The 25,213-nt window shown below is 39.3% G+C and overlaps 2 protein-coding genes across 2 annotated transcripts in view; both read right to left on the bottom strand.

The window, feature by feature from the left end:
• Nucleotides 1-25,213, bottom strand: part of PRRC1 (proline rich coiled-coil 1) — a 335,161-nt gene that overhangs the window by 108,335 nt on the left and 201,613 nt on the right. The gene's annotated exons all lie outside the window — the stretch shown is intronic.
• MEGF10 (multiple EGF like domains 10) overlaps nucleotides 1-25,213 on the bottom strand; it is a 197,997-nt gene that overhangs the window by 14,886 nt on the left and 157,898 nt on the right. Inside the window, exons 14-19 of the mRNA XM_007527819.3 lie at nucleotides 15,111-15,257; nucleotides 14,040-14,174; nucleotides 13,387-13,515; nucleotides 11,608-11,736; nucleotides 6,562-6,690; nucleotides 2,928-3,056 (exon numbers count right to left, since the gene is read on the bottom strand). Coding sequence (XP_007527881.1) covers nucleotides 2,928-3,056; nucleotides 6,562-6,690; nucleotides 11,608-11,736; nucleotides 13,387-13,515; nucleotides 14,040-14,174; nucleotides 15,111-15,257 — 798 coding nt within the window. The remainder of the gene's footprint in view (nucleotides 1-2,927; nucleotides 3,057-6,561; nucleotides 6,691-11,607; nucleotides 11,737-13,386; nucleotides 13,516-14,039; nucleotides 14,175-15,110; nucleotides 15,258-25,213) is intronic.

Here is a 25,213-nt window from a genome sequence, read left to right as displayed (position 1 = left end):
ATGTCTATCTGAATAATACTTGATAATATCACCCTAAAAATCTTATTATTATCATTAAAACTAAAAATTTAATTTTATAGAATTTTTCCTTAAACTCATAGGCTGTAGTTTCAACACCTGTAAATGATGAAAGTGCTTCTTGTTCAAATGGATTTATTTATTTTTACCAGAGCACTGCTTAATTCTGGCTTATGGTGGTGCTAGGGACTGAGTCTGTGACATCAGAGCCTCAGACATGAATGCCTATTTGCGTAAACAGTATGCTGTCTCCCAGCCCTCTATGTCTTTATGATTCTAAATGCTTCATAAAACTATCTGTTCCAAAATACACAGGACCATGGCCAGTGCAGTGCAATTACATCGCATATGCAATGATGATATGGTTTGTAGAATATTATATCCTACTCTTATACAATAGTGAAACATAGTCAACTTAAAAGAAGAACATGAAATAGAAGTATATACATTGTCTCCAGTTTAAGATGATTCTAACCACCACAAAGGATGTTCGAAAGCTCTTTGCTCTCTATCAGTTCATGTACTTATTTATTATCTACTGAAAAACACCTCATGCCATAGGAGCAGTCTGTAGGCCATCTCTTTGCACTGTACTGTCTCAAAGCTTCCACCCATCCCTGAACCAGAATTGCTCCTCAGATGTGTGTGTGTGTGTGTGTGTGTGTGAATTGCTTTCAGAGAGCAATGACAAAAATGCTAGTTAAAAAGCATGGTACTGGGAGTCAGGCTGTAGTGCAACAGGTTAAGCACACATAGTGTGGACTGGCGTAAGGATCCCTACCTTCAGGAGGTCGCTTCACAAGCAGTGAAGCAGATTTGCAGGTGTCTGTCTTTCTCTTCCCCTCTATCTTCCCCTCCTTTCTCCATTTCTCTCTGTCCTATCCGGCAACAATGACATCAATAACAGTAGCAATAATAACCACAACAATGATAAAAAACAGGGGCAACAAAAAAAGAAAATAAATAAATAAAAATTTTACAAAGCATGGTACAGGGAATTGGACGGTAGCACAGCAGGTTAAGCACACATGGTGCAAAGCGCAAGGACCTGCATAAGAATCTCAGTTCCAGCCCCTGGCTCCTCACCTGCAAAGGGGTTGCCTCACAAGCGGTGAAGCATGTGTCTGCAGGTGTCTATCTTTCTCTCTCCCTCTCTGTCTCCCCTCCTCTCTAGATTTCTCTCTGTCCTATCCAAAAACAACAACAGCAATGGTAACAGTTATAATAATAACAACAAGGATAATAACAAGGCCTCCAGGAGCAGTGAATTCGTAGTGCAGGCACCAAGCCCCAGCGATAAAAGTGGAGGCAAAAAAAAACATGTCACAAGTTTCTTAAAAACATAAACACTGGTGCCCATAGCACTGCTCAACCCTGGCTTGTGGCAGTGCTGTGGGCTGAACCTGGGTGGGACCTTGGGTACCTCAGGCATGTAAGGTTTTTGCATAACCATTGTGTTATCTCTCCAGATAGTGTTCATGGTTTTCAGCTAGTGTATGTGTCACAGTCTCCTGAAAACATCTCTCATATATAAAGTTTTATCTGGTACAAGTTTCTTAAAAATGTAAATATGTGGCCTGGGAAATGGTATAGTGGATAGGGTATTGCAGTAGGGAGCATGGAAGTCCCTAGTTGGATCCCCAGTATCACAAATGCTAGAGTCATGCTCTGGCCCCTCTCTCTGTCTATCTTTCTCTCTCCATATATATATATATATATTCATCTTTCAAAAAACATAAATACATCCCTGCCATACAACCTATCATTCTATTATTCCTATGAAATCACTCAAAAGAAATGAAAGCATATATTGTAAAGCAAAAGCTTTACAATAGCTTATCTGTGATCACCAGATACTAGAAACAATCTAAGTGCTCAACACCAGGTGAAGGACTGAACAAATTGTGGCATATCCATGTATGGAACACTTCTTAGCAACAGAAAGAACTGACTGTTGATAGCTGCAACATGGTTCAATCTCAAAATAATTATACTGAGTAAATAACACCAGACAAAAACAAGTGTACAGTAGAGGTTCATTTACATATAGTTCTATAAAAATTCAGGGTAATCCCTAGTGACAGAAAGCTTACCAGTGATGGTAGGGGCATGAGGAAGCATGAGGAAACTTGTAGATATGATGGATTTATTGAGTATCTTTATTGTGGTGATGGTTTCATGGATGTATATGTAGGTCACATTTTTATACAATTTGTTTACTTTGTGATGTTGTACAGATTTGTTGATCTACATAGGTAATATATACACTCTTGTATAGCATATGTATATATATTTGAATACTATAATTACAGCACACACACACACATATATATATATATATATATAATTGGTTATATGTACTATTTTAAAAGCAAGTATACCTCCATAAAGCAGAAGAAAACTGTAGATACATTGTAAAACTCATTAACTTTGCGTCAGACAAACCTGGTATCAAAACTCAAAATATATGTAACTTATGCAAACCTTTCTGAGCTTTCATTTCATTTTTTTAAAGTATTTTATTTTTGAGAGAGATGCAGAGAGAGAAAGACACAGAGAGAAACACATGAGCACTGCACAGCTCTGGCTTATTGTGGTAAGGGGAATTGAATCTGGGACTTCAGAGCCTCAGGCGTGAGAGTCTCTTTGCATAACAATTATGCTATCTACCCCCGCCCTGAATTTTCATTTCTTTATCTGTAAAACTGAAAGAGTGAAACATCTATCTGGCAACTAAACAAATAAGCATCCATGATGCAGAGTCATGGATTATATTACATATAAAGTAAGTGAAAATAATTACTGTTGGGTGGTTGGTGAGAGTCACTTAATCTTTGAAAGTTATTACAGGAAGCAGGAAGGTAGTGCAGTGGTGACGCAGAGAAAGTTTTATTCACTATTAGCCCTACCTTGGTCACATCTTGCCCCCTTCCATCCTGGGCTGCAGTAACAGGTTCCGGTGATGTGGTCACAGGTGGAGTTGTTCAGACAATCACATATCTGGCGACAGCCATAGCCATATGTTCCCGCAGGGCACTCTGAGAAGATGAGAATCCAATGTGACTCTTCAGTCATGAGAGTCTGGGACAAGACTCTCTCAACAGGTGGACTAGATGTCTGGGAGGCATGTCTTTCAGGGGATTCCTGTTCAGGCCACCTTGCACCACACAAGGTGTCTTTTATTATTATTTTTTAAAGATTTTATTTATTTATTTATGAAAAAGACAGGAGGAGAGAGAGAAAGAACCAGATATCACTCTGATGTATGTGCGGCCGGGGATTGAACTCGGGAGCTCATGCTTGAGGATCCAGTGCTTTATCCATTACGCCACCTCCCAGAACACTTACCCAAAGTGTCTTAAAGCTGGCTAGCACACCACAACCATGGTGGGACTCACAGGTCAGGCCACCTTGGGTCAGAGACTGATCCTCTCCTTACAGCCTCTGACACTTTTCAGTTACTTTGAAACTAGGGCCTGTAGAAACTGAAGAAGGTTATTGCTAAGGGCAATTTGATCTAACTCAAACTTGTAGAGTGGGTGGAGTCCAGATTAAAAAAAAAAAGTAACAAATGCTTCCTTGAAAATGTACATATTTTACTGTAAATTCAGGGAACCCCCAAAGGCGTATTCTGATTTAGACTAGCTGGAAGTAGAGGAAGGGAGATAAGATTAGTTTTATGAATTGCCAAGCACTTCATTTACCACAGAATAACTCAAAATTTCGTTTTTCAGACTGAAGACAGTAAATGCTATTTTATGTAGTTTTTTTTTTTTCCCACAGTGGCAAGGCATCACACATGTGAGATTTGCCCACCCTTAAGCCAACTTTTTTATTTTGATTGCCACAAGCGATATCACTGGGGCTTGGTGCCAACACTAGCAATCTATCACTCCTGGCAGCCATTTTTCTTTCTTTTTTTTTTTTTTGGTAATTTTTATTAAATAGGCCAGAGAGAAATTGAGAGACTACAGGGAGATAGAGAGTGGGAGAGGGGCCAGGTGGTGGCACATCTGGTTGAGTGCACATATTACAGTGCACAAGTACGTAGATTCAAGCCCCTGGTCCCCACCTTCGGGGAGGAGCTTCACAAGCCCTGAAGCAGGGCTGCAGATGCCTGTCTCTCTCCCTCTCTATTTCCCCTTTCTCTCAATTTTTTCTCCTTTCTCTCTATTTCTATGCAATAAGTAAAGGTAGTAATAATGAAAAGGATTTTTTCAAAAAAGAGCATGGGAGAGAAAGATAGACCTGCTTCAGCACTCCAGCTGTCGTGAAGTGGACCTGTGGTAGGTTGGGAGTGGTAGTACGGTAGTACTCTGTGTGCTATGTGTGCTTAACTGAGCGTGCCACCACCTGGCCCCTTAAGCTAACTTTTTCATTTATTTTAGATGGATAGATAGATGATAGATAGATAGATAGATAGATAGATAGATAGATAGATGATAGATAGATAAATAGGTAGGGCAAAAGAGATAGACACCACAGTACTAGAGCTTTTCCCAATGCCTTGGCACTCCCATATGGTATTGGGGTTCAAACCCATGCCATGCACTTAGCTGGGCATATGCCCTACTGAGTGAGGCATCCTCTGTGATATGGTTCTATTAAGAGTACGACGAAGAATGTTGGCATGTTGAAGCTAAAAATCATTATGACAAAATACTGACTTTTGTAAAGTGAACAGCAGGGGGCAATGTGCTATTACTATCAGAGTTCTGTCAAACAGGGTTTCTGTTTACACATGAGCACTGGGAAAAATCTCCTAAAATAGTGACATTTTAATTTGATGCTCAGAGTAATCATCAGAACACTTTAGAGGCTTTTACTTAATAAACCCATAACCAGCATGGTATTCAAGGGATACTCAGCCTGGAGCTTATTCTGATTTCTATGCATATATAGAAGTTGCACATGTTTAGACATTTTACACCTACACATAATATTTATATAAATATTATATAAATAATTATTATATAATTATAATTATAATTATAATTATAATTATATAATTATAATTATATAAATATATATAATAAAGAAGAGTGGGCAAGCAACTGTGTCTGTTTCATGATGTGACTCGGTGTCTCACGATTAAGTCAACCAGTAATGCAAATTGAAAATGGCGTCATCTCTGTCTAGGCTGATTCCTGAATATCACTTGTTATGCTTATTAGATTAAAAGATATGCAAAAATATTCAGGATTTAGCACACAAGATGACAACCTGACTGTCCATCAGTGTTGTGGGCTGGAGGGAGTGTGACATTTAATCGGCAAAGTACAGTTCTTCTGACCAAGCTTTCCAGGCCACTCTCACACCAACAACCATAAAATCTTTGCTCTTTCTCCCCCTAAAAGCACACCCTCTGGTGAGGAGGAAATGTCCTGCACATTTTCCTACCATTTACAATAAAGGGGAGAGAGTCCCACACCTCAAAGACCTTATTGAATCAGTTTGCATATTGTCTGAAAGTCATAGTAGGAAATGATAAGAAACTAAGTTGAATTCTGCAGAGGAAGACTAATGTTCTTATAACCCTGTGAGCAGATGCACTGTCGCTGGTGGAGTAGAAGTAGAAAAACAAGGATGGGCCATTCAACAGAGCCAGACCATTCCTGGAATGGTATTTTTTTTTTAACCAAAGTTTTAAAACAATGTACTTCCTTCCTTACAGGTTCTTAAGATTAAGATGAGGGGGGTGAGGGGATGGCGCTTGGGTTAAGCACACATAGTACTATGTGCAAGGACCCAGGTTTGAACCCCACTCCCCACATGCAGCAGGGACTCTTCAAGAGTGGTGAAGCAAGTTTGTAGGTGTCTATCTTTCTCTCTCCCTCTCTGTCTCTCTCTCTCTCCTCTCAATTTCTCTCTGTCCTATCCAATAAAGTGGAAAGAAAAAGAAAAGGAAAAAATGGCCAACATGAGCATGGATTCCTAGTGTGGGCACTGAGCCCCAGTGACTGGACACAAAAATACAAAAAAGATTCAGATGAATTGCTCATGGAAGAAGTACAAAAGAATGCTCCAGAGAAAGTTGTCCAAGTGTGGTGACATTTGCATGAACCGGTTCCCTCACTCCCAGCCCCTTATGTCATCACTGCCCAGCCTGGTTCCACAGAACACACTTTCCTCCAGTGGAAGACTACCATGACTTCTGCCTCGAAGATTTGGCCTGGCTTCCTTAAAGCTCTCAGCACCATGCTCCAAAAATAAGAAGCAGATAAATAAAGAGCCAGGATGAACAGATGGAAAACTTGAATTCTTTCTTGGTCCTTGTAGCCTTGCCCCCTCCTTCCCGAGATCTACACAGTTACACAGAAAACTTATGTAGAGGCAGCTTTGCCAGGATAGTACAAGTGACCAGGTCTTCGGGTGGGGAAATTTGTTGTGTTGATCAGTGACCAGTGCTGAGCTCAAACAACTTAAAAAGTTGTGGGTTCATCCTTAATGTTTTTAGGCCTCTAGGGACAACATTGATTTTGGGATGAGGAGTGAGGGGGAAGGAAGAAACGCTGCCTGTAGCCATCAGGTGCTGGTACTCACTCTGTTCACAGTGCTTCCCCATGAACCCGGTGCGGCAAGTGCACTGCCCAGAGATATGGTCGCAGTCGGCTCCATTTTGACACTGGCATATCAACATGCAGTCCTTTCCATAAAACCCTAGAGGACACCCTGCATGAGGAGGAAGGGCAGAAGGAGTCAAAGGGCAGCTGAGGAAACATACAGCTCATGTCTCCAACATGTTTGTGTTAAAGACAATGAAGCATTAGAGAGTGAATAAATGCAATGAGGTTTATCTCATCTTGTCACAAAGGTTTCTTTGAAGTCTCTAGTCAAGCTTCTTGCTAGGAGATCATAATGCATAAGCAGGAGGCAGAAGAGCTCCATTTCTGGCAGTTTAACTGGTACCACACCCCTGGAAGCAAGACTGATGTCTTCTAACAAAGCATCCCTAAACCCCATGGGATTCTGGGTATTGCCTTTTAATGCTTCTCATCAACCACTAGAATCCTGGACTCAAATTTCATGTTTTCAAATGAAATATTAATTATTATTATTTTGTTTTAGCTGAGCACTACTTTTGATGCTTTGTTTTGTTGGTTATAGGGACTGAACTTGGGAAATTGGAGCCCCAGGCACTAATGTCTTTTTGCATAACTTATGTAGTAACCCCACCTCCCCCAAGCCCTAACCCACTAAGGAAAGAGAGAAGCAGGCTGGGGGTATGGATCTACCTGCCAACACCTATATCCAGCAAAGAAGCAATTACAGAAACCAGACCTTCCTCCTTCTGCACCTCATAAAGATCTTTGGTCCATACTCCCAGAGGGATAAAGAGTAGGGAAGCTTCCAATGGAGGGGTTGGGATGGGGAACTCTGGTGGTGGGAATTGTATGAATTGTACCCCTCTTATCCCACAATCTTGTCAATCACTATTAAATCACCAATAATACCTTTTTTAAATTGAAGTTGAAAATTAAGAAAACACAAAGCAAAACTTGGACTGGGTTTGGTGTATTGTGCCAAAGTAAAAGACTCTGGGGGTGGGGTGGGGGAGGGTACAGGTCCTGGAACATGATGTCAGAGGAGGACCCAGAGGGGGCTGAATTGTTATGTGGAAAACAGAAATGTTATAGATGCACAGACCACTGTATTTGATTTTTTGCTACTGCATTGTATTGTTGAAAGTAAACCATTAATTCCCCCTCCATAAAAATAAAAAAAGAGGTGTGGTAAAATGCTGAACTTCCCCAAACCCTGCATTCTATAAGTGTTTTCTAGGAACGTCAGGGGCTTAGGTATGTAGCTAGTGGTAGAGCACACGCCTTGCCTGTAAGAGGCCCTGAGCTTCACAAACACACACACACACACACACACACACACACACACACACACACACACACACACACCTTCTTACTGCTGGATAATTTTCCAGATGCAGACTTGTAGACTTGTGGGTCCTTCTACTAATAATAAGAGCACAAGTCCTACTGCCTTTCTCAGTCAGCAGATCCCCTACAAGAGTGTTTCAAGGCTCTCTGGTATAACAGAAATAGCAGTGATTAATAAGTATTTCCAAGTATCACATGTGCTTCTGATTTCTCCTTTTGCTGATAGTGAGAGTTTAGTAAAAGTTCTTTTTTTCTTTATTTTTTAATGAAGTAGAAGCAGAGGGAAAGGGAAATAACTCAATATTAGAGCTAAGGCCTTGCATGCCTGAGTTCCGGGAGGCCCCAGAAACCCAGGTTCAGTCCCTGGAATCACCATATGTCAGAGAGAAAACATGCTCTGGTCTTACTCTCATAAAAATGAATGCATATATTCATGGGTGATTGTGTGTGTGTGTATGTATGTGTGTGTGTGTGTGTGTAACCAGAATCTCAGGCATACAGGCACACACGATTCACTGCTCTCAGGCTGCTTTTGATTTCATTCAGATAGAAAAGACAGCAAGAGAGAGAGAGAGAGAGAGAGAGAGAGAGAGAGAGAGAGAGAGAGGAAATACAATACCACTGGGCTTCCCCTGACTCCATGGCACCTCCTATATAGCTTGAATTCAGGTTGTGAGCAAGGCAAGGCATACACCCTATATGCTGAGCTATCTGTACTGCCAAATACATATTTAAAAGAAAAAAGAAACAGTCAGTACAGAAATCAGCATATAAACACAAGCATCAGTGCCATGGGTTTTATTGAGCACTTACTCTGTACCATATTGTTTCCATGCATCCTTTTACCGTAAAGATTCAGTAACACAGGATACATGGAAAGAATACAGTAGTAAAGAAACTCAAGGTACTCCTTAGATGGCAAACAAGGCCTAAGTGTCCTATGATACACAGATTTAGCAAAAGACAAGGCCACACACAAATGAAAGGAAATCAAGACTGTATGCTTCTTTTTCACTATATTATGTTAATTCCACTTAAAATGTCCCTCTTTTTTGAAACATGCCCTAATTTTAGAAATATAAATAAAAACTTACTAGCAACTCTCTCTCTCTCTCTCTCTCTCTCTCTCTCTCTCTCTCTCTTTCTTTCTTTCTTTCTTTTCCCTTCCAGGATTATTTCTGGGGCTTGGTGCCTGACTATGAATCCATTGCTCCTGGTAGCCATTTTTATTTTTTTTCCTCCCCCCTCATTTTACTTGGTAAAACAGAGAGAAATTGAGATTACTTCCATGCATCCTGTTACTGAATCTTTACTGAATCTTTACAGTAATAGGATGCATGGAAAGAATATGGTACAGAGTAAGAGGCTAGTGATGGAGGGAGAAAGATAGACACCTGCAGATGGGGAACGGGTGCTCAAACTCAGGTCCCTGTGGGAGCCCTTATGCACTTAAGTGGCTGCACCACCTCCCATGCCCCTTACTAGCATTTTTCTCTAAGGAGTTCAAAATTCTTTAAATACTCAGACATGGGGCTGAGAGATGGCTCACCTGGTAGTGTTTGTGACTTACCAAGCACAAGACTCAGGGTTGGAACCACATCTGAGCATCATAAAAGATAATATGGGCTCTCCCATAGATGGTATAATCATATAACTCTGAATGAAATAAGTCTATTGGTCATTTAAGACATAACGCTGATGAATGCTTACTAGATCACAGTATAATGTGACCATTACGTCTATGTATACACTGGCAAACAACAAGAAAAGTGTGGTTTGCTTTATTGCAGCAGCCTAGAACCAAACCCAAGGTATCTTCTAAGGGTGCCTGAATATAACCTCAGCAGCATATGCTTGGGGTAACCTCAACTTCTTTCCAACAACCTCTTTAAAATCATGGCTCAAGGTTGACATTACCTCCTAAAAAGTTCTCAAAGACTTGTTTATCCCATGCTCGAATCTGCCTAGTTTCAGACCTATCTTTCTTTCTCAGCTTATTTCTTTGATTTATAATCATAAACTACTAGTGATAACCACACTACCTGCTTTCCTGTCTTTTCCCTCGCTATTTAGTTAAATGTAAGAGGACAAAGAATTAACTTTTTCCTGACAGTGCTGACCTAAGGAGTACTTTCTAGAGTATATCCTGTAATGCTAAAAACTTAGTAAAAGTAAAAGATAAAATGGTTATGACATATTGAGGTAAAAAAAATGAAGAAGAAGAAAAAAAAGACTAGAGCAGCATTTCTTAAAGCACAGTCCCCTGCTGACATCTGCACTTGGAAAGCTAGAACCATGAATTCTCAGGCTCTGCTTCACATCTACTGACTCAGACATGCTGAAAGTGGGGGTATCAGTTTGTGTTTAATGAGCTTTCTGGGTGATTCCAAAGCTCACTTAAGTTGGAGTGGTAATGAATTCAGTGTTCTCTAAAAGCACACATTAGTCAGCAGGAAGATTGCTCATCTGCACAATCTTTCTAGCCACCATCCCTTAGTCTATCTCTTTGTACTGTTAGAATAAATGATAAGGAGTTCAGAACTAGTCTTACATCCTTGAGGTCTCACAGATGCTAGGGTCCCCAGGTCCAGTCCCTAACACCAAGCATATACTAGAGATCACCAGTGCTCTGGTCCTCTTTCTCTCTTAAAAACAAATAACTGCATCTTCAAAAGAGGTGGAGGACCTTGAGGGGTCAGGCAGTTGTATACCCAGTAGAGTAGGACTTAGGTTCAATCCTTGGTCCACACCTTTAGGGGACGCATCATTAGTAGTGGTTTAATGCTGCAGTGTCATCCCCCCCACCACTACCTCCTCTTTTTATGTCAAAAGGTAAGAAAGAGGATAAATGGCCACCAGGAGTGTTGGAATTAGTGTGCATGTACAGAGCCCCACCAATAATTATGGTGGAAAAAAAAAGAAAAAATGGGGAGTTTTATCCTTATAAATAGGGCCTGGTTCTCAGAGTATGCATCAACCTGCTAACACCCATGTCCAGTGGAGAAGCAATTACAAATGCCAGACCTTGCACCTTCTCCACCCCATAAAGAATTCTGATACATACTTCCCAGATAGGGAAAGATGACCAGAGGGCTCTGAACTCCAATGCCATCAGAGAATGCCAGAGAGAGAAGGGGGGGGGGGGGAGGAAGGACACTCAGAAGTAGTAGCTGTGACTTAGAAAAGAGGAGAAACTAAGATCATAGAAAAAAACATGTATATATACATATACATATACACATACACATATACATATATATATAATAGTCAATCCATATCAGTGATCTTTGGAGAATTAATGCAGTTTCCAATGGAGGGAATGGGGGCACAGAACTCTGGTGGTATAAAAGGTGTGGAATTATACCTGTTACCTTATCACTTTGTAAACCAATACTAAATCACTAATAAAAAAGAAAATATACAGCCTAGTTAAGAGGAGAGATGAGGAAGAAACTGCACACCATGATGTATAACATTGCTCCACCTCAGTTTCTGGATATGAAAGAGCAACAGAAAACTCAGAACACAGTAGTTCTTTGTCATTCAAAAAACACCTAGAGATGCCTGGGCAGACAAAATCCTTCAATGCCAGGAAACCTTGGTGAGCTTAGCTCATGCATGTTTAGGATAAGGTTGTTTGCTCCCAGGATGTGGCTCCCCTGGGATATCCTCAGAGGGCTGAGGGCTGGTGGCTTACTCTGCGTGCAGTAGAGCCCCGTCCATCCAGGAGTGCATTTACATTCCCCGTCATATGCGCTACAAAAAGCCCCGTTGTGACAGTTGCAGGTATGGATGCAGTTCGGGCCCCAGTGGGCAGGTGGACAAGCTGAAAGCACAACATGCAGGAGAACTCTGTTAGAGTCTGGAGTCAGCACCTGGATCTGAGAATTCCATTCATTTTCCCACATTTCTTATATGTAAGATTGTCGAATACGCACCCAGGCTAAGAAATCATAGGGCTTTAAATGTAACCAAAAAGTCAGATGGCAATGCTGAATCTCTGGGTCACCATAACTACTGGGACATGTTCAAAGACTACAGAGTAGGACAAGTAGAGCAAAAATAATCTCAAGTTTACATACTGAGTGATTTAACAAATGTATATTTAGCATCTATGTGCCAGCACTAGTCTAGGAATGAGGAGAAACAGAAGACAAGCTGAAAGTTTATATTTGAGGAAGGAGGCAGGCAAGCTGAGCAAACAGCCGACTAAAAATATAATGGCATAAATACTATGAAAAATATAAATACAGTTATATGTGTGTATATATATGTACATTTTCCCATAGTGCTATGCAGTGTGTGTGTGTGTGTGTGTGTGTGTGTGTGTGTGTGTGTGTGTGTGTGTGTGTGTATTTCTTTATTTTTTCCAGGGTAAGGAGAAAAAAAAATTTGGAAGCTACTGCTTCTCCTTTAGGGAAATCCTTTCTGGGGAAACCACATTTAAACAAAGAGCAGATAAGCAAACTAATATGATTAAGGGAACCAAAAACATATAAAATTTATGACTGTGATTTCAAAGCTTGTACTTATCTCTCTATTCTGGAGCTTTCAGTGTTAAGCTTTCCAGTTGATATATACATATATATATTAAAATATATATGTTAGGGAGTCGGGCTGTAGCGCAGCGGGTTAAGCGCAGGTGGCACAAAGCACAAGGACCGGCATAGGGATCCCGGTTCGAACCCCGGCTCCCCACCTGCAGGGGAGTTGCTTCACAGGCGGTGAAGCAGGTCTGCAGGTGTCTATCTTTCTCTCCTCCTCTCTGTTTTCCCCTCCTCTCTCCATTTCTCTCTGTCCTATCCAACAATGACAACAACAATAATAACTACAACAATAAAACAACAAGGGCAACAAAAGGGAATAAATAAATAAAATAAATATTAAAAAAATATATATGTTAATTGAAATAAGCAGAAAATAATAAAATTAAATCATTGAGGTCATTATCCATTGAAGAATAATCAGAATCCCATGTGAAATAATGTAAGAATAATGGGATGAAGTGATTTATCCATACTAATGTTTCAAGAGGAAATAACCGAATAAAGACAAAAGTCAATATTATATAATTTTTAAGGTGACCAAAAGACCCTTGTTAATGTGCATCACTTCTATCCAAGAGCAAAGGAAAAATAGTAACTGTCATGTAAGGTCTGGAATGAATTTTCCTGAACATAATAGTTTAATTTCACAAATGAAGAATTATTGAAAAGTGAATAAGAAAAGTGCTATTTACTTAGGTCCTTTTCAAGACATTATCTGGATATAAATATAAAACCCAGTTTATTATATGGATTTGAATAGAGTTTTGAATGAAAAAAGACTGAAAAGTGGTAATTATTTATATAGTATTCCTTGATTGTGTAAATCTTCATCAATTAGATCAATTTACATCAATTGGTATAAATCCAACCAATTTAGAGAATTCATAAACAAATAATATTGGCTGACTATTTTCTCAGACAAAACTCACGTTGAGAGCAGTCACTGCCGATCCAGCCAGGATAACACTGACATGATCTGTCAATGGGATTGCAGGTCCCGTTGTTGGTGCAGGTGCAGATTCCCACACAGTTTTTCCCAAATCTACCACTGGGACACACTGTGAATAAGTTAAAAGTTAGTAACTCACGATTAGATGTCATGTCCCAGAATCATAGCTATGAGAGGACAAGAAACAACTTCAAAATTCATCAACCTAGTTGCCCAAAGTGGCTGTTTTGACTTCACAATACCTGCTCATCTTTAATGATAGCACTTTTTACAAACCCAAGAAGCCAACGCCTCTCAGGAAAGCACCACAGACCAAAAGACACACATCATCCCATTTCTAGAAACCTGACTTCATGACTTTCCACTCTGGGAAGCAAAATCCATCCTCATATTGATTTTTCATGGCGGGGGAGGGGGGGTGCTTCTAGTTAAGATTGTACCATAGCACCATTCAGAGAATCAAGAGATTTTGCTGGAGTATCAAGCCAGCTTTTCCAAAGCTCAAAGTCATATTTACAGAAGCTGCTGAAAGCACAACACATCAGAAGACATCTGTAGCCAGCAGCTAAAAACCTGGCTTCTGTCAAGTCTGTGAATGGACTCTGTGGGCTCTCTAAAACGTGGTGCACCTACCTTCATTGCACAGGGCACCTGTGAAGCCAGGCAAGCAGTCACATAGGCCGGTGATGTGGTGGCAGGGTCCACTGCTGTGTACACATTGTGGGCAGGTCTGGCTGCAGCGATGCCCATAAAAACCAGGGGAGCAGACTGAAAGAAGGGAATGGAAAGCTGCATTACCTTCCTTGAGGTAGGATCTCTCACATTCAGTGTTTTCACTGAACAAATTAATGAAAGAAGGAAATAAAATGCTCAATATTAACAAGTGAATCCTTTATCCTTTAAGAGTCATTATTGGCAGTAAATAGATCTAAAGTCAGATTTAAAAGATTGCTTCCTCATACCATGGTCCATGCTAATTTTTGTGATTGAAAAATGAATAAGTAAAATGTTACATAATTAGGTTCTTCCCAAGACATTATTTGGATTTAAATATAGGATGATTGCATAGAGCTCTTAATGAAAAAGTAATTAAAACTGGAATAATGCATTTTATAATTAGTCATATATTCCCTTCTTGATTACATTTACTAAAAAAAAATAGTAAAGCCTTATAGATAATTTTCTGACTCAAAAGTTCTATTGAGCAATGTCAATACCCTCCATTTTTAACTCTACAGTTCTATTTTCCCCATAGCACTGACTTTAAGACTACTAACAGGATGTATGATTTGCCTCAAGGTTTGGCTGATGTTGACTTCTGATAATTGAGGTAGGCTCAAGCCAAAAGTACTGAATAAAATATTTATGGGTCAATGAATTTCTGGAACACCATTTGCAACATTTAAGGCAGGATCAAGAAACACATCCTTTCGATGATGCCAATGAGGCAATGTAATCGTTACTGAGGAGCAATGGCTGAAGCCCCATCTGTTAGATGAGTCATGAAGGTTAAAAAGAACAAAGCTCTAGGGAAAGTGTTAATGAGGACAAGTCTGCAAAAGACAGGGTGACCCATTATAATTCTACTGTCAACTGCAAAAGAATATCACTAGGAAGTGAGAAGCAGGATAGAAATAGGAATTCTGTTCAAAGATGCTTGAGAACAGAAGATGGAAATTGCCAATGGTGAATGAAGACACTTACTTCGCTGGCAAGTGGTGCCTCGAAACCCTGGTGCACATTCACAGATGCCATCATCAGGGGAGCATGAAGCCCCGTTCTTACAATAACAGGGCAGGGAGCAGTTTGGGCCCCAGCGCCCCTCAGCACACACACTGTCACAGTGGATACCTGAAACAAGACACAGGAGCAAAGCTGAGTGGAAGACAAAGATGAGAGAAAGTTCACAGGATCATGACATTGATGCAGGCAGTAATGGATGGAAGAAATGATAGGAGGTTGGAGTTATTACCTTGTATACAGAAATACATTATCATATTCTATATGATCATATTTGTATCAATGCAACATTAAAATAATGCTAGATTTTAGGTATTTTTTGCTTCCAGATAAACTTTTCTAGTTTTTGTTCTACTGTCTTAAAAAAAATTGTGGGATTGAGAAAAAAGAAAAGCACTGGAGCTATCATACTCCCATATCTCAAACTATATTATAGGGCCATTGTAATCAAAACTGCCTGGCACTGGAACAAAAATAGATACACTGACCAGTGTAAAAGAATTGAGAGTCCATAAATAAGCCTCCATACCTGTGGAGATTTTTTACAATAGGGCCCAAACTATTAAATGGAGAAAGGAGAGTTTCTTCAACAAATGGTGTTGGGAAAATTGGGTTGAGCTGCGCAGAAGAATGAAATTGAACCACTACATTTCACCACACACAAAGTAAGCTCCAAATGCATCAAGGACTTGAATGTTAAACCAGAAACTATCAAATACTTAGAGGAAAATGCTGGCAGAACTCTTTTTCATGTAAGTTTTATAGGCATCTTCAATTTGTATCTTTAAAGATACAAATCCATTAGGAAGACTAAAACAAAAATAAGGAAATGGAACTACATCAAATTGAAAAGCTTCTGGAAAGCAAAAGAAACCACCATTCAGGCAGACACTCCTTACAGAAATCCAAAAGGACAAAAAACATATAAACAAATGGTACAAGATACTGACTGTCAGAGAAATGCAAATACAGACAACAATGAGGTACCACTTCACTACTGTGAGAATGTCATACATCAGAAATGATAGCAACAACAAATGCTGGAAAGGAAGTGAGGGCAGAGGAACCCTCCTGCACTGCTGGGGGTATGTAAATTGGTCCATTATGGAGAGCTCTCAGAAAGCTAGAAGTACACCTAAGCCCTAACCCTGCAATTCCTCTCCTGGGGTTATACCCTAAAGAACCAAACACACCCACCCAAAAAGATCTGTGTATACCTATGACCGTAGCAGCACAATTTGTAGTAACAAATCCTGGAGGCAACCCAGTTGACCAACAACAGGTGAGTAGTTGAGTAAGTTGTGGTCTGTATACACAATGGAATACTACTCAGCTATTAAAAATGGTGAATTTCCCTCTTTCACCTCATCTTAGATAGAACTTGAAGGAAACATATTAAGTGAGAAAAGCCAGAAAGAGAAGGATGAACATAGGATGACCCCACTCACAGACAGAAGGTGAAAACTAAGAAGAGAGGGGAAACACAAAGCAGAACATGGACTAGGTTTGATATATTGCACCAAATAAAAGACTCTGGTGGGGGATGGCTTTCAGGTCCTGGTGTACAATGGTGAAGGAAGAAGCAGGTGAGGGGTTAGAGTAATTTACAGTATCTATCCAGGATAAAAAAATTAAAACAAAATAATGCTAGAGTTATTGACTATGGGTTCATGAAAGAGAAGGAATAAAACACCTTTTTTGTGAAACTGTTTTGAGAGGAGGAAAGAGAAAGCCCCCCAATTTCCCTTCTAATGTTAAAAGGTATTAAAATATTGTATCATTTGCCCTTAGTGATGTCTTCCTTCTCTCCATTCTTTAATTTTTAAAAAATATTTATTTATTCCTTTTTGTTGCCCTTGTTTTATTGTTGTAGTTATTATTGATGTTGTCATTGTTGGATAGGACAGAGAGAAATGGAGAGAGGAGGGAAGACAGAGGGGGGAGAGAAAGATGTGAAGGGACTCCTCTGCAGGTGGGGAGTCGGGGGCTCAAACCGGGATCCTTAATCTGGTTCCTGTGCTTTGCACCACCTGTGCTTAACACACTGCACTACTGCTTGACTCCCCAGTCTTTAATTTTTACAGAGCAATGCACAAAGTATGGAAGAGATAACATAAAACAAAAAGCGATCAGACTGTCTTTACATAAAAAATAATCTTCCCCTATATCAAGTCAATAAACACAAGGTTGATACATTGAATATGTTGATGATAACCCTGTGTCATCCAATTTAAAAAGTGAATCTAACATTAAACAGATATCGGCACAATATGAATATCTATCTACCTGTGCTTAACTCTCACTCTAGAAATAGAAAAAAAAAATAGAATTAGTCACAAATGAGCAAATGCCTAAGGAAGGAAACAAAGAAAAACTAAAATTACACAAATGAAACACCTTAATTTGAGGAAAAATGGATTTGTTTTTGTAAATTTGTATTCAAAATACAACAGGGGCCTCTCTCTTATATGTCAGAATTCTTCACAACTCAGAGAAATGTTCTTTGCATGGAGAAGCAACAAAAAACTGTTATAATTAGCAGTGAACTGGTGGCTGCTGGATTCAGACCAAATGAAAACACAGCAATAACAAGCCTGCATACACTTAAGGATTCCAGAACATTAACACCATCCAGCAACAAGGATGCTGAGAAGGCTGTGTTTTGTGCTACAGTGTTAGCTGCTAAATGGATTGATCAAAGTGACCAGGAACCTTACAACACAGAAGCAATCCAAACCATAACATGAACATAGCTAGTCAGAACAACGTGAACCATAACTTCACTTTTGACTGTCCCTGGTTTTCTCTTTCTGAAAGTCTCTTACATGGGGAAGGTGATTAAATAAGCATGAACATGCACAGTGCTCATTGCATCTAGTATGAGCTGACAATAAACTACTATTTTAACTATAACTGCTATCTGAAGGAACGCAACCAGGCCCACTAGAAGATAATTGGGTTCCAAGAGATTCCCATAGAATACCATACATACTTTTGGTCTTTTGCTTTCTTTTCCACGCGTGCACAAGCAAACAAACAAACCAACAAGAAACTGTGTTGGAATTGCAAACTCTATGGTTCTCAAGTTCAAACGTCATACAACAGTCTTAGTTTTACCTAGTGTTTTCATATACATCTATATAGCTCACCCCATTCACCTATTTCTTTTTGCTACCAGGTTTATTCCTGGGATTGGGCACTTGCGCCTCTTCTTTGTTTTTGCAAAGCAAAAACAGCACCAGTAAGCATGACGTGCTACAGGATGCACTTGGTTCAAATGAACTTCAGTTAAAATGGGGATTCCTAATTCACCGAGATTCTGGAACAACCCAGATATTTCAGTTCGGAATCATCTAGGCAAATCTCAGCTAGCATTATGGAGAAGCAGAAGCTTAAGAATTGTTTGGTTAATTTGGAACCCCCCCCCCTTTAAATTAATCCTGACTTTTGAGAACTTTTGTTGGCATAGGCACCTTGGATATTTAAACATATGTATGTTTATTTATTTATTTATTTATTGTATATAGGGAGAATCTAGAGGGAAGAGGAGCTAGATAGGGAGAGACACTCGCAACATCGCTTCATCATTCATATAACCTCCCTCCTGCAGGTGGGAATGTGGGGCTTGAACCTGGGTCCTTGTGCATTGTAGTGTGTGCATTTAAACCAGGTGTAATACACTTGGCCCCTTAACAATTTGTTCCTACATCATGTTATACAGATCAGACAAAATCACCTTAGGTCAATAAGTATATTCTGCTTTTTTACATTATAGGTTATCATGACTTATATGACTTAGCACATTTTCAATCAGAACAGGTCAAAATGTCAAATCAAAATAAAGTGATTCTTTATTTAATATCTTCTTCCTCTTCCAAATAGGTTTCTCCAACTGGTTAGCATAATCATCAGTCATAGTCAACTATGTCCAGTCAATATTCATATTAGTAACAAAGTCCATGTAAGAAGATTCATTGCAAAGATAAGCTTGTGTCACATGATTTACCCATCATTTCACTTCCAGAAAATGATAGGAATTTTAGAGATCATTTATCTAACCTTCTAGCTCCAATTATATAAGCATATTTCAACAGCACCAAGTCTATGCCTAAATAATTTTTATTTTAGGATTGCAGAAAACCTTTCTTGGAAAGTAAAATACAACAATTCTGTTACCATGTCTCACTAAAAATTCAAGACCTTTGCTTTTTCTGAATCATCATACTTTGAGACACTTTGCAAATATGAACACCTAATCAACGTGACAAATACAAAGTATGTCCCAATCAGGGGACAACTCCAGGGAATATCACTGAAGCTCCCCCACACTCCACCCCTCTTACTGCACCATTTTTCTCCCATTGCTATAACTCCCCTTTAGACCTGCATATCCTTCCTATTATTTCTCTCTTCATCTCATCACTGAGAAAGGATAAGAAGTTTATTATTGCTGACGCACTGCCTTTTCTAGAGAATATTGATATCGATATTTTAAGAGAACATAGACACCTAAGAAACTGTCTCTTGCAGGATTTTAGGCAATGAGACCCAGAGAAGGAACATGCTTCATTAGGTGATACAAGTTGCACAGCCGCTGATGCTATTTCTATAACGGTCAGCTCTGCAGTGAAGCTAAGTTTACTCTAGCTGAATTTTTTTCAGTTGTGCATTTGTGTGTTACTCCTAAATCATTTACACTGGTATCATCCCACCCTTTGTCAATTTTGCTAGACTCTTACAAGGTGGATTTTTGTTTCTTCCTCTATAAGAGAAAGAAAAGAGAATTTAATTGAATGCAAAGTTAAATGAACTTAGGCATATATCTAAAGGACATGAAAACACTAATTCAAAGGGACATGTTCATAGCTGTTTTACTGACAATTGCCAGAGTGGAAGCAACCTAAATGCACAGATGATTGGATGAAGCTATTGGACACCTATTCAATGGACTATTACTCTGCAATTAAAGAAAAGTATGATAGTTTGTTCTTTAGGGAAAAAATAGAACTGGAGACGATTGTGCTTAGTGAAGTAAGGGAGTGAAAGGCAATTACTGAATGATTTCAGTCACTTGTGGAATATAGGAAGTTGAAAGACACAAACTTGCAAAATATAAGAAAGAAAAGAAAAAGTGAGCAAACCGTCTCCAAGACTATGAGAACTATGATGTTTGGATGTGGCAGAATGTCACAGAATTTTGCCTGAATACCATGTAGAGTTGTACTCTTATGATCTTGGAATCTTGTAAACTGTTCTTAAATCACTAATAAAACTGGTTAAGGAGTCAGAATAATTGTTAAGGAAAAGACTTTTTAATTTTTTTTTATTATCTATTTATTTATTGGGTAGAGAATACCAGAAATTGAGAGGGAATGGGGGAAATAGAGAGGAAGAGGGACAGAGAGACACCTGCAGCACTATGTCACCACTTGTGAAGCTTTCCCTCTGCAGGTGGGAACCAGGGGTTTGAACCTGGGTCCTTGTGCACTGTAGTGTGTGTGCTCAACCGGGTGGGCCACCACCTGGCTCCCAGAAAAGACTTTCATGTCTGAGGCTCCAAGGTCCCAAGATCAAGCCTTCGTACCACTGTAAGCCAGAGTTAAGCAGTTCTCTCTCTCTCTCCCTCTCTATCTCCCTCTGTGTGTGTATCATTCTCTCTGTATCTCACATTAAAATAAATAGCTAAATAATGGTTATGCAAACAGACTCTCATGCCTGAGGCTCCAAAGTCCCAGATTCAGTCCCCAGCACCACCATAAGCCAGAGCTGAGCAGTGCTCTCATGTTTCTCTCTCTCCCTCTGTATCTCTCTCAAAAATAAAATAGATAAAATATTTAAAGAAAAAGAAAACAGAGTTCCTTAAAAAAAAAAAGATAAATAGATAACAAGAGATTTAAAAGATCTGCAAACTTCTGGCAACAAGTTCCTTAAGAAAGGTCTCCAACAACAGAGTGATAATGACCCCAGAACAGGTACATCTGACTCTGTCCGGGTATCATAGATAGAAAAGGAAACAGTTTGCAGAGATTTCTGGAAGGGATTCCAGATTTATGGGAGAATGGACAGGGGCTTAAAGGTTCTAACCAGTATGTGTCTATCTTACAGCAAGCACTGCTAACAGCTGAAATTGCAAAAGTTCAGGAGATATGTTTGGATAGAGATTATGCAGAGTAAAACTAAGAAGGCGAACAAGCTTCCTCCTGGTATTACTAGGAATCAAATGGACAATTAACTAGGAAAGAGGTTTAACTAATTTTTGTGGTTTTTTTTTTTTTTTTTTTGGTAGAAGGGCAGAAGATTGTTAAGAATGGTGAGCCTGTCACCAAACTCGGAAAAAAAAAATCCCAAAATGGGGAGAGGATAAAAACAGAATATTCACCAAAGAAGAAATCCAAAAGGGCAAAAAACATATAAAAAAATGGTACAAGATACTGACTGTCAGAGAAATGCACATACAGACAACAATGAGATACCACTTCACTCCTGTGAGAATGTCATACATCAGAAATGATAGCAACAACAAATGCTGGAATGGTAGTGAGGGCAGAGGAACCCTCCTGCACTGCTGGGGGTATGTAAATTGGTCCATTATGGAGAGCTCTCAGAAAGCTAGAAGTACACCTAAGCCCTAACCCTGCAATTCCTCTCCTGGGGTTATACCCTAAAGAACCAAACACACCCACCCAAAAAGATCTGTGTATACCTATGACCATAGCGGCATAATTTGTAATAACAAATCCTGGAAGCAACCCAGTGGTCCAAACAACAGGTGAGTGGTTGAGTAAGTTGTGGTCTGTATACATAATGGAATACTACTCAGCTATTAAAAATGGTGAATTTCCCTCTTTTACCTCATCTCCAATAGAACTTGAAGGAATCATATTAAGTGAGAAAATCCAGAAAGAGAAGGATGAACATGGGATGATCCCACTCACAGAAAACTAAGAAGAGAAGGGCAAACACAAAGAGGAACTTGGACTCGGTTTGATATATTGAACCAATAAAAGACCCTGGTGGGGATAAGGTTCATGTTCTAGAACATGATGGTGGAGGCAGACCTGTGTGGGGGTAGTTAGAGTGTTATGTGAAAAAATGAGAAATGTTACACATGTGCCAACTACTGTGTCTTATTGTTGATTGTAAACCACTAATCCCCCCAATAAATAAAAAAAAAAGTGGCTAGCCTAGAAGAAAGAAAATCAGTCAGGAGGTTCTTTGGGCTACCCAGGAAAAACATGATTGAAAAACATAGCAAGGTTTTGAACTAGATCCATGGTAGCTGAGATGCAAAAGAAAATTAATTCTATAGAAATATAACAAAATATTTCTATAGAATTTCAGGCTCAGAGAAAAAAAACAAAAACTAGTTTGGCTACAGGCCCTTTGGAATATAACTAAAATATGCCTACTAGCTATCTACAAAATGGAGGACCCCCCCCAACACTTCATCTGCACTATTCCAGCCTTTAGGTCCATGACTGATCAACAATTTGTTTGGCTTTGTATGCTAATTCTCTTTTCAGCTACCAGGTTCCAGATGCTAGCATGATGCCGACCAGACTTCCCTGGACAGACAACCCGACCAATGTGTCCTAGAGCTCAGCTTCCCCAGAGCCCCACCCCACTAGGGAAAGAGAGAGGCAGGCTGGGAGAATGGATCGACCAGTCAATGCCCTGTTCAGCAGGGAAGCAATTATAGAAGCCAGACCTTCCACTTTCTGCATCCCACAATGACCTTGGGTCCATACTCCCAGAAGGATAAAGAATAGGAAAGCTATCAGAGGAGGGGAGGTGATACGGAGATCTGGAGGTAGGAATTGTGTAGAATTGTACCTCTCTTATCCTATGGTTTTGTTAATGTCTCCTATTTTAAATAAATAAAAAAAGAAAGAAATATACCAAAAAATGCCAATGAAAGTTCTCCCCTACGAACTCATCAACCTTTCCATGCTCCACTCAAGGTAGTTAGTAAATTCTGGCAACTTCATGAGGAACAAACATAACTAATGTGTTTATTACAGTGCTTAGCACATGGGTGTTAAGTAATTATTTAATGAACAAATTAATAATCATAGTCTTTTTTTTTCCAAAATGATATTCAGGGTCATTTTCTAACTGAACGAGCAACCTTATCATTCTTCACTTCTCTGCAGAAGTGAGGCACCCAGGAAAGTACTCAAATCAGGAAGCACAACATTTATTTTGTAGGTAACCCTTTTCAACTTAAGACATGGAAATATCTACTTTATTTTTGAAAAAATTTATTTATTTAGTTATGTGTTATGAGAAAGTGAATGGGGAGAGAGAGTGAGGGATTAGAGCACCATTCAGTACCTGGTATTGCTGGGAAATTGAGCCGGAGACTCTAGGACTGCAGACATGCAAGTTGGTGCTCTAGCTGGCTGAGCTATCTCTACCACCCTGCCTTGCTTATTATTTAGAAGATTCACTTTCATGATTTTTTGAAATGGTGGCCCAAATTCTAAAACAATGGAGGGCTTATAAATGCCTTGAGGAAAGACTTATGGAGTATTTACCAAAGAACAGATAAAAGGCCTTAATGTGGTCTACTTTTGGAAACAACTTCCTAAAAAGGGTATCTTTAGTTTTTCAGGAGTCTCTGGTTCAGTGGAGGCATTTTCCCCCTGATAAATGTTCTAATGCTGATAAGGAGATCTGTGAGAGACTGTTTTTGCCAGGCCCGAAGACAAAGAGCTCTTTGATAGACTCCACAAGTTGCTAGGCAATGGCTGAATGATGGTGATAAACCTCGACTAAGCAGCTCTAAAGAAATGTTCGTGCATTTAATGCCTGGTGCATTATGCCAATGGCCTCAATGTGAAATCAGCATTCACTGGGCATTTGTGATTGTATGAATGTGGTAAATATAACATGTGGGGTGTCATTAGTTCCCATCTCAGAGATATGACCCCAAACTATCTTGGTTAATTGTTCATACTCTTTATATCAGTACTGTGATATTTGGAGGTACCAGTGGATGAAGGAAATGATTTCAATTCCATATCTTATTTCTGACCAACAAGTTGTTAAACATATAGGAAAGTGAGAGATTTGTTAATAATAACTAGACCTGCTGATTATAGGAGAGAGGAAGTACAATATTTAGTCATAGCATTTTTTCCACCTTTCTAATCTACTGATTAATGAATTGAAGGCTTATTCTCAGTGTAGCAGAGCTATTTACCTCTGTTGATGGTATGTCCTGAAAGAACCATGATTCTGAAGGCCAGAAGCTGGTGCTATTTCATCTTCATGTTTCTAGCACTCAAACACAGTGTCTGCATACAACTTGAATAAACTCAACAAAAGATTATTAAATCAAATCCTTCCTCTTTTGGCTCTAGGAGCTTTAGAGATACTTAAAAAAGAATATTTTTTATACAGATAAATAAATTGAAGAAAAAAACAACAACCTTGATACATTGGGTTGGGGAGATGGATAGCACAGTGGTTATGCAAAAGACTTTTCATGACTGAGGCTCTAAAGTAAACCACCATGAGCCAGAACTGAGCAGTGCCCTAAAAATATAATAATAATAATAATATTGATTCATCAAAAGAATAAGGGATATTTGCATTTTGTAACTGCAAGACAAAAACAAAAGCAAAAACTATGGCCAGCTTTAAATTCACAAGAAATCAAGCAACTGCTAGGAAGCCTGGAAGCTTTGGCTATTTTTTCCTTTTTTTTTTTTTGCACTTTCTTTGGGCGAAACAAGCCTCTTCTTCCACCCTCACTGCAGGGATTCCACATTCTGCTTTTGTGTCACTCCTGTGCCCTAAGATTACATAGTCAGACAAGCATGTGCACAGGCAAATACCCTCTCCACCCCTCCATACACTAAAGGGTCAGATAATATATCATTTGCATTTGTAGCTGATTAGATGCATGAAGATTAATTAAAACTCATTTGCACTTGAATTTGCATTTCTTTGTCACTGGACAAAGAAAAGTAGATTCCTTGCCACCCCTTTATTTCAGTGGAGACATCACTAAGTCCCCTGCTTAAGAGATCACTTGGGGACAGATTATTATCTGAAATAGC

This window comes from Erinaceus europaeus, chromosome 2 (assembly GCF_950295315.1).
Source record: "Erinaceus europaeus chromosome 2, mEriEur2.1, whole genome shotgun sequence".
Taxonomy (NCBI): Eukaryota; Metazoa; Chordata; class Mammalia; order Eulipotyphla; family Erinaceidae; genus Erinaceus; species Erinaceus europaeus.
The sequence above is the reverse complement of the archived record's forward strand: the minus strand, read 5'-3'. Positions and strand labels throughout refer to the sequence as shown.